Source organism: Vipera ursinii, assembly GCF_947247035.1.
Source record: "Vipera ursinii genome assembly, chromosome: 10".
In the NCBI taxonomy this organism is placed as follows: domain Eukaryota; kingdom Metazoa; phylum Chordata; class Lepidosauria; order Squamata; family Viperidae; genus Vipera; species Vipera ursinii.
This window is the reverse complement of record NC_139520.1, coordinates 21,607,950-21,617,944: the sequence shown is the minus strand read 5'-3', so window position 1 is coordinate 21,617,944 and position 9,995 is coordinate 21,607,950. Positions and strand designations below refer to the sequence as shown.

At 48.3% G+C, this 9,995-nt stretch overlaps 1 protein-coding gene across 1 annotated transcript; it reads left to right on the top strand.

Annotated features, from left to right (window-relative positions):
* Positions 1–516: 516 nt before the first annotated feature.
* CA5A (carbonic anhydrase 5A) lies at positions 517–9,571 on the top strand. Its single transcript, XM_083370377.1, has 7 exons — positions 517–754; positions 2,204–2,401; positions 5,970–6,088; positions 6,345–6,440; positions 6,903–6,965; positions 7,196–7,351; positions 8,148–9,571. Exons 1-7 carry the CDS (start codon positions 640–642, stop codon positions 8,355–8,357), a joined length of 957 nt encoding a protein of 318 aa, XP_083226503.1. The 5' UTR covers positions 517–639; the 3' UTR covers positions 8,358–9,571.
* Positions 9,572–9,995: the final 424 nt, after the last annotated feature.

Here is a 9,995-nt window from a genome sequence, read left to right as displayed (position 1 = left end):
GCAAGAGAGAGCAGCAAAGAGAAGACACCCCCCCCCCAAAAGGAGGAATTCTATCTCTTAATTCACCCAAACCAATCTAGCCTCTTGTGGGAATGGGTTCTCTGCGGATTTGTAAGGAAAAGTCCCGGCCAGAGAAAGCGCCGCGGAAGGCAAAGTCTTGTGCATCAGCGCTTGAAAAAAAAAATAATAAACTTGTTTTTCCAGTCCAAAGGTGGCCCCGTTGTCTCGGGCAGGGGTCTCCAAACTTGGCCACTGGAAGACTTGGGGATTTCAACTCCCAGAATCCCCCAGCCAGCCTTCGCCGTTGAAGCCCGCACATCCTGCAGCAGGTTCGGCTTCGAGGAAGCCCCTTCCAGCCGGGGTCCCGCGTCCAGCCGGGGAGGGCTCCCACGACCGCCCGACCGGACGGCTGCGTGGCGGGGGCGGGCTGCCTGCCCACCGCCAAGAGGGGCTGGCTTGCGTGCGGGGGGCTTCCGAGAGCTCCGCCCGGGGAGCCTCCCTGGGGCCGGCAGGAGGAGGAGGAGCCCGCGGAGGCTGCCCGCCCAGCCAGCCAGCCGGAGGCTCCGCGCCGGGCTCGGGGTGGTCCAGGCGGGCGGAGCGAGCCGGCGCAGCGCCTCCCGGAACCGGCCGCTCGCCCCCATGGCCCGGCTGCTCCTGCCGCTGCTCCGCCGGGCGCCCGCAGCCTTGGCCGGCCGGGACGGGACGCGGCGCTGCAGCCTGGGCGCCTGCGCTTCTTATCGCCTCCGGGACGGCGGTGAGTGGCCCCCGGGGGCTCCTCTCCCCCCCTTTTACTTGCTTCCCTCCCTCCCTCTAAGCCAGCGTTTCCCAACCTTAGGAACTTGAAGATGCGTGGACTTCAACTCCCAGAATTCCCCAGCCAGCATAGCTGGCTGGGGAATTCTGGGAGTTGAAGTCCACGCATCTTCAAGTTCCTAAGGTTGGGAAACGCTGCTCTAAGCAACTCCAGTTTGGGGCATCCGGCAGGCTCCCCCACCCCAAAGTTTCCCTCTCCTTCACCCTCTTTAATAACGCCCCCCCCCAGCGGCTTAGAAACGCCAGAGGGCAGAAGGGACGGGGGTGGGGTGGGTGGGAGAGGTGATGATGGTTTCCGTTTTTTTTCTTTGGGCCAGTTGATGTTGCCAAAAGATCAGGAGTTTGACAGCACCTCCCCTGCCTCGCCCAGTTTGTCCCAAGGCAGAAGGCCATTTCATCGGAAAACCTTTTTCCCCACCAGGTCCTCTTACCCTGCCCCCCTTGAAGCCCCCCCCCGCTTTTTTCCAGCCTCCTGTGTTTCCCCTTTGCTTCTGCTGGGGGTGGGGGGTCTTTTGAAAACCCAAGGCAAACCCCTTCCTGCCTTTCTCCGTCTCCAGGCAGCGCTCCTCCTCCTCCTGCCTACTCCGTATCCCAGATTCAGGCTATTTGCGCAGACTTGCCTCCAACGGAATAGGGTGTTCCCCTGGCAGCTGGCTGTGCCACAATTCAGCCTCTGGAGATGTTTTAATGGGAAGGATCTGGATGCCCGGTGCTGCCCCCACTCTTTGTTCACCAGGGCACTGACTCATTTCAAAAGAAGAAAAAGAAACTCGTCAAACTCATCACCCAGAGATAAGTGGGAAGTCAAGGAAGAGAATGGCCCGTAACAGGATTTTATCCTGCTTGGGATGGGCGCCGGTGAGTCAATGCCCTGGTTAGCAAAACAAAGAAGGCAGCGTGGAAAAATTGCATGGGCGTCGGTGGAGCATTCCACCCTGTCTCCCTGAGTTACAAATGCAAGACCACTTGAAAACTTAATTGAAATTATGCTGAGTTTCTCCTCACCCTACGGAGCTGTTATTCTTGGAGAATGAGAACTTGGAGGCTTCAGCTAAGGCTGCTCTTCTTCAATTCCTAGCTGCTAAGACTTTGAATGTTTCTTCAGTAGCCATGTTTCCGCCCATCTTAAAAGTATGCTGGCTGGGGAATTCTGGGAGTAGAAGTCCATCTCAGACGTCACGTGACGTCGCGCAACATATCGGGGGCTTTTCACCATTGCCAGCAATGGGGTTGGCGCGGCTTCTGGATGATGCATCCGGCCCGCGGGCCGGCACTTTGACACCCCTGATCTATCTTATAGCATGCTAGTTGGGGAATTCTGGGATATGAAGTCCACGCATCTTAAAATTGCCAAGGTTGCTAAACCCTGGTCTATACCTTCTCCTCCCAGTACACCCTCTCTGGCAGAGCCCAATCACCATCCCAGGAGGCAGCCGCCAATCTCCGATTAATATCCAGTGGAGAGACAGCGTTTATGACCCTCACCTGAAACCGCTGGAGATAAGCTATGATCCAGACTCTTGTCTCCACATGTGGAACAACGGATACTCCTTCCTGGTTGAGTTTGAGGACTCTGTGGATAAATCAAGTAAGAGCAACTGAAGTTAAGGTGTGCTGTGCAGAGGTGGAACATAAAAGCAGTGACTGGAAAAGGAATTTGTGGAAGTTAGGAAAAGATTTCAAAATCCAAATAAATCTGAAAAGTGTAGTAGACACGGTCACGCTTAGGGGTGTGTAGATGTACACTTCACCATCATATATTTTGGGGGTGGAGTTGCTTGTGCCCCAATTAACAGGGAGCCGTGTAATAAAGCAGATGGGTCTTTCTTTGTATGATTCCCCAGATTTGTTCTGCCTGCTAAAATCCACTTCCAGATGCAACCTAGCCAACGTTTAAAAAAATATTTATTATTAGGGCACGCTTCCAAAACCTCTGATGCCCTTTGTTCAGTTTTTAACCTTGCCTTCTGCAAAGTACAAGATGCCATCTGAGTGGTTGCATAATATGTGTTCTCTGTTGAAAGCTGTTTGGGCCAGCAACCTATGTTAAGGGAAGGTAAAAGCCGCTTATCACCTTGACTCAGCTGACAGATAAGCTTTCTGAATAAAGCACCTGAAAGGATCTAAAAAGATATGGCCTCCCTTTTTAACAATGCCTCTTCTGGTCTCGGGAAATATTTTATCTGCAAGGAAACCAGTACCTGGCTAAGCTTTTCATGAATCTTTCTTTCTTTCTTTTTCTTTCTTTTCTTTCTTTCTCTTTTAAAGAAAGAAAAAAGGTCAACTTTATGAGCTGACTTAAACAATGGCTTCTGTGCTTCTACAGCTATGCTCTTTCCATTAAATAGGAACAGTTCTACACCAGGCAGAAATTAAAAGAACCCCTTAACGGCTTAGCACAATTGTAAGCCTATCTAGTCTGTGAATCAGCGTCAGGCCTCTCAGGTATTAAATCCTGCTCTGAGGAGTGTACCAACATAAGTGCTGCTCTGGATCTGAAAGCAAAACGTTGAACTGACAGGGTGCAAACAGAGCATCGGTCTGCAAACCCTTTCAGCAGCCGTGCCTGTTTCAGGGCTTGCTGTTTTTCGCAGCTCTGTGCTCCAGATAGCTTGATTCTTTTGTCTTTGAATCCAGTGTGTGGCACATCCCAGATTTTTAGTGGCCTGATGTTGCTGAACTACAAGTCCCAGCATCCCTCATGCCGGCTGGGGCTATTGGGAGTTACAGTACAGCAGCACCTCTTCCCACGCTGCGCTTCAGTTCCTGCAAAGAGAAATGCCACAGCGTGACAGACTTGGAAGAGCTTTCCAGTGCCGTTTGTCCCCAAATGGGATAACTTTGCTTGTCTGCTTTTGGGGCTCTCTCAATCCCCACTTCTACCCCTCTCATTCCCTCAGTCCAGCACGAATTGCATTATGTAGATCAGAAGTTCCGGACAAAAGCTGAACCAATTTCTTCCTTTGCAAACTTCCAAGAATGCTTTACTGCAGTGCTTCTCAAACTTTGGCAACTTTAAGATAGTAGACTTCAACAGCCAGAATTCCATGCTGGCCAGGGAATTCTGGGAGTTGTAGTCCACACCTCTTAAAGTTGCCAAGTTTGAGAAACACTGCTTCACAGTACCCTTTTTCTTTCTTTTGCGTTTTTTGTTGTTTTTCGGAAACATAAATGATTATATTCACTCTTTTTTTCTTCTTTTAGTGCTGTCTCCTTTTAGTTTTGGGGGTCTCTCTCTCTCCTTTCCTTTCTTTCTCCTCGCTTCTGCTCTTCAAGGAAAATAAAATTAGAGAAGAGGAAAAGTGGATTAAAGCTAAAGTTGAAAAGGAAAGACAGTGCAGGAAGGTAAGTCAGTGGGCACAGAAACAGGACACTGGGCAAGATGCCCCCATATTTGTAGCCAGGATGAAAGTAGATTGGTGGTGGGCACAGGGTGGCAGCAAAGCAAAGGGACGAATATCAAAGTACGTGACGGTGGTGTGCTGGCGTTCTTGCCATCTGGTGACTGGTGGGAAGTGTAGAATAGAACGACATTGTGGCTCATGTATAGCAGAGTTACCAAAATGAGAAGTTTCATCCCCAAACGATAGAAACCTTGCAGATTGCCAAGGGCTTAAGCCAGCAAAAACCACACACCCTCTTGTGACTTCCCCCACCTTAATTAGAAGCTCAGAATCCACGTCTGGTATTTGACCCATCAGGAATGTTGCTCGAGTCTGTATTTCAAGTTTTTTCCTGGTTCTGGGTCAGATCTGAAGGTAAACAACCGCATTTTGCAGTGCGCATCCTTCAGTCTCCACCAGAAGGCAGTCGCGCCCAGCCCTTTCTGTCAGTCTCCGGTCAAAATGGGAGGAAAAAACAGGAAACGGAAAAAGGCTGTTTTGATTCTGCCAAGCTGCTGAGAAATTGTATTAGACTTTACAGGACTCGGATATTCTTTTCTGTTCCCCGAGATTTTAACTATCTGACAGAGGCAACTACTGTTGGAATGATAAAAATGGATTTGTAAGACTGTAAAAATTTAACCCTTCCAGATTTGCCTTCTCGTTGGAGAAAATGTTAGGTCAGAGAGTCTTAATTTGGCCTTTTTGCTTAAAACATCACTTTTTCACAACTGAAGCTCAGTCAGCTGCCAATTTCCCAGCCAAAGCCAGGACTGTATTATAAAACTGTTGCTGCAAAACTCACTTAACAAATTTCTCACTTGGCAACCTAAATTTTGGGCTCAATTGTGGTGGTAACCCGAGGACCACCTGCACTCACCCTGCACTGATTCTGTGCTTAGAATCGTGGCGCCCAGGATCCTGCTCACCCGAACTGGACACTGCAGCTGGCCTGGCTTTCCTAGAGGCCGATCTGGTACTGGGCTCCGAGAACCTTTCTGGTGACCAATGTTGGTCAGGAGGCCAGAAATATCCCTGCAAAGATCATGGATCAATGCAGGCTCTATCTTTAGTTCCCGGGGACGTGAGCGTCCTTGTGCTGCTTCTGTGAGCCACTCCAGACATGCTCATTCACCAAAGCAGAGGAGATCCACGGCATGTCAAGTACATTTTCTCCTAAGACGCCGGAGTTTGTTTGAGTGAGAATTGGGTGGTCTCGGCCTCACTGAGCTAGAGCAGACCGGGGGTTGATTTCCTCAGAAAAAGCTACTTTACTGAGATGGGCTCTAATACAAGGGAAAATGTATTTTAAAACTTTTCAATAAAAAAAAAAGAATTTTGCAAGTCAAATTGTGCTGGAGGTCCTTCCCCCCACCCACCCCCTTATACTCCAGTGAATTGGGGGGGGGTGTCTGCCTGAACTCTTCCCAATGTTATTTCACTGCTTGGGCTTCAAACACGTCTCAGCCCCTTTTCCCTAGGCAACTGTGCCTGCCCGTTGCCATTGAGGTCCCCTTCCTGATTCCATGCAGGTGGGCACCCAGTCGGCCTGTTTCACGTCCCCCACGCCAGTTATCAAAATTAGGCAAGTGCAGCATCTGTTCCAACTATTTTTCAGTGCAAAATGATCGTGTGAGCCCCAAACGGCCTTTTAACGGTTTGAAACCAACGCAAACCAGCAGTGCAGAATCCAGGTCCCAATTGTGAATGACGTGGACCACTCCTCTACAGCCCCCCCCATCCCCCTGAACACGTGCCTTTTCTTCCCGGCAGTCATAACTGGGGGTCCCTTGGAGAACAACTACCGGTTGAAGCAGTTCCATTTTCACTGGGGAGCTGTCAACGAATGGGGCTCCGAGCACACCGTGGACTGCAAGGTGTTCCCAGCGGAGGTAAGAGGAAGAGCTGGTGAAGACCAGCAGGGATGCTTGCAAGGCGAAGGAGGCGATGGGGGTCTTCCCCCAGCCCTGCAGGGGTGGTCCGCAGAGATATTTTAATTTCTGAGGAAGCAGCCTCTCATTCTGCACTCAGGAACCACGCAGTTCTTAACATGCCCAGCGGTTTCAGAGCTTTGCAATTGTGGCTCTCTGGAGCGGCCCGTGGACAGCCAGCCGCCCACAGCATTATGCTTCTCCTTGCTCCTTCCAGCTGCATTTAGTTCACTGGAATTGCTGCAAATTTGGAAGTTTCGAAGAAGCTCTAATGGACGAAAATGGTCTGGCTGTCATTGGAGTATTTTTGAAGGTATGGCGATGGTGGAAAAATTGAAATGTTCCTGTTATTCCTCCCAATCTGTTGCTGTTTTTCTTACACAATAAGCATCATTTAAGTAACTGTGTTTATTTTTGTTCCTTTGTGAATTTGCATGCAATATGCTGCAATAATAGCATCAGAATATAATTTGGCCCATTTTACAGACAAACACAGGAAGGAAGGTGTAAATAGAGACAAAACAGACCTGTGGGAAGGAAATGGGAGGAGAAGACCAACTCCTTCAAGCAACGGATAAGAAGTTTCTCTACAGAGAGCCAGTGAATTTATTTAGGGTTTTTTTTTCTTGGGTGGTCTTTCAGAGAAGCCGTTCGTGGGGAAATGGGTGGGATCAGGAGATCAGACACCCGTTGCCCTAAAGTTTATCAAGGAGCAAAGACGTTATTGGTGCAAAACCTTTAGATCTGAATCCAAACCTTATCTTTGCTTTGACAGCTTGGAGCCACTCATAACGGTCTGCAGAAATTAGTAGATGCCTTGCCCTCCATTAAGTACAAGGTACGATGAAGGCTGGGCTCTTTCCTACTTGCCTGGAATGCCCTGTCTACTCAAAGGAAGCAGAGGGCCGTCTTTAAGTCCTTGCTTCCCAAAAATGGAAGAAGGAAGATTCAAGTACAAAACTGGGTGGGCACACAAGGGTTTTTTTTAATCTATGTTTCCAAAATCCACAAAGGTATTTCCAAACGGCTGTTCCAAACTAACCATTTGCTGTTGATGGGATTTCTTAGGATTCTCTGGTTGAACTTGAGGAGTTTGATCCTTCCTGCTTGTTGCCTTCATGCCCAGATTATTGGACTTATTCAGGATCTCTGACCACTCCCCCACTTTCAGAGTCGGTCACCTGGATCATCAAGAAGAAAGCAATTGAAGTCGATGAAGACCAGGTCTGTCAAATGGGAACCAGACTTGTGTTATCAGATTTGAGAAGGTGGGAGGAGTAACACCATCCAAAATCTTGCTTAGGCAGTAATATATAGATAGGCTTCACATTTTTCACCCAGCTGTGGTTTATTTCAACCACAGTTTATGGAGTAAACACAAGTGGTTTGATCTGTGTATAAGGGCGAGTCATAAACAACAGTTGGTTTTGTACATCATGCCAAGCCCTGGCCAAACAAGCGATATCACGGCTTTATCCAGGAGTCTCTTGTGGAAGAGATGGCAAAGTAGCCAGGCTGAAATAGAAGATGAGCTGAAAATTTATCCATAGGTGTGGTTCCTGCTGAGTCAGTTTTCCCACTTTTAACTACGGTTCTTTTTGCAAAAGTACCACAAGGTACTTTTGTGTGGATAAATGGAGGATAGAGGATTGAGCTGGTTTGGGATCCGCAGGATGAAGAGAAAAGAACACAGCTGGATGTCCACCGTCCTGGCTGGTGGTGACCGGCACTCTACTCTGGCATATCTAGATTGGGGTCGGCTAGCTTAAATATTGCAGTTGCCTGGATCTTGAGTGGGGAGTAGTTGAATCTAGAGTAGAACTCCTGGGCAGGGTAAGAACGCAGAAAGATTAGAAGTCCCATTACGTCCCACAGACTTGTCCCCCATGCCACAAAAGCTTTTGTTGAATTTGAAGGTACCTGTTGGCCAGTCTTTCCAGGAGCTCTTCAGAGCTGCAGACTCCAGAGAAAGGGAACCCAAGAGAAGCTCACCTTCTCGCTCTCCCTTCCTCCCCCCTAGCTCGAGGTCTTTCGGATGCTGCTCTTTACTCCGGATGGAGAAGACGAGAAGAGGATGGTGGACAACTTCCGTCCGTTGCAGCCCATCATGGATCGAACAGTCCGCTCATCCTTTCCAAAGCACTTCTGGCAGGACGTGGAAAAGCCCTCGGAGGACCAGATTTTCCATGCCCCCCAGCAAGCGCCCCTTCGTGACAGTCTGCAACTTTAAGCAGCTAAATGTTACCTGTGCCTGAAAAGTAGTTTAGCATAAAGCTGGGGCCGAGAGATTTCTGGTCCCTTGCTCTTCCAGAAGACTGCTCTTTTAGCGTGAGAACCACTTGGCCTCCAGTCTTCTCCCAGTAACAGTTCAAAGCACCAGTTAGGACTCCAAGCCTCACCTCTACTGCCCAGGTGTTTCTCCATCAGCAGATGCTCCATTGCAGGAGCTGCACGGTTGGGCAAGGCCTCTCGGAGGACCCCTAAGGAACCAGGCAATCTGCAAAGCAGGACTGTTCACCGAGAGAGGTAAATTTGTACAATTTGGCAAGGGCAGGCATTGGTTTTGGGTTTCAAGCTACTTTGACCCAGATGCCAGGATTATAACAACCTGAATTGCCAATTGTTCTGGGAATTATAGTACTAGCACACCTGAAGGCCATTCTGTTGCAGAAACCTTTTGCAGATGACCTAGTCCTTATTTACCTCTAAAGGGTGGTCTAACTTTATAGCAGCTCCTCTACTCCCCCAGCAATTTTCCTGTCTCAGTACATACAAGAGGCTGGGATAATTTGGGATCTAGGAAACAAGAGGAAAGCTTTTTCTGCATAAAGCAGCAGATATGAACAGATTTCGGGCTATGGAACAACCAGGCTCGCTTAGAAGGAAATACCTAACATAGGCACCAAATACGTTACAAGGAAACATGACAGGATCCATTTCCTGTCCTAAATATGTGTACTTACTGATGCATAAAGGCTGCCAGACGTAAATATGGATATTTCTTTCATTCTGTAGCACTTCAGTAGCTTAAAACAAAAAAAAACTAGAGCCTGCACAGTGCCTGATCATGTGGAAGACAATCAATCCACTATCGCAGCCTGCTAAATCTTCCGTTGGGATTATCAGTGCCATAACTGATCAGGGGCCTTCAAAACAGGAGGTCAGCTGCATCAGAGGACTTGTATGTGAAGAAGCTTAACTTGTGTGCATCGGAGCAGAAGCAAATCAACAGCACTTTAAAAAGTAGACTTACGGCAGCGTGGACTTTCCTGGCCTTTCTGTTTTTCATATCAGAGTTTTATATCTCCTAAGTCCTTTTTCCTCTACATGTAAAAGAATCATTATAGGGAGGCCGAGAGATTGATGGATCTATTCAGTGTTTATGAAAACGGTGCAGAAAGGAAGTTTAAGCTGTTATGCATCTTTATAATAAATATGAAGTCCTCTCTCTCTTTCACTCTTGTCCAGAAGTTATTTCAGCTGTATTTGCCCTGGGAAAGAGGAAGGAGGGAAAATGAATTGTTTCATTGTGTGGGAAGTGGCAACAACTAGATAAAATTTTTCTCCTAAAATGCATTGAAATGGAAAAACAATACCCTACTGTTTTGACTGCAACATTTGTTAAGGAATAATGTGACGGCTCATTATGGTCTCTCGGAGTGCCGGAAATGTGTCCTCTAAACACACACGTGCTGTGTTTTGAAGGCTGTTGTGCTTGCCTGTTCTTTCCAGACAACCTGTAAAGAGACCCCTGCAAAATCATCTGCAGAGTAACTAAATTCTGCAAATTGACAGATTTCAAAAACGAGAGAGGTCTAAGGGGAGATCGGGGGGGGGGGGATGGGGGTCTGTTGAACACAGCTGGCAT

Bases quoted from the DNA above. Each gene is read 5' to 3' on its own strand.
- CA5A (XM_083370377.1), top strand. From the start codon at position 640: ATGGCCCGGCTGCTCCTGCCGCTGCTCCGCCGGGCGCCCGCAGCCTTG. The intron at 755-2,203 runs GTGAGTGGCCCC...TTCTCCTCCCAG, and splicing joins TTATCGCCTCCGGGACGGCG to TACACCCTCTCTGGCAGAGC. The intron at 6,089-6,344 runs GTAAGAGGAAGA...TGCTCCTTCCAG, and splicing joins GCAAGGTGTTCCCAGCGGAG to CTGCATTTAGTTCACTGGAA.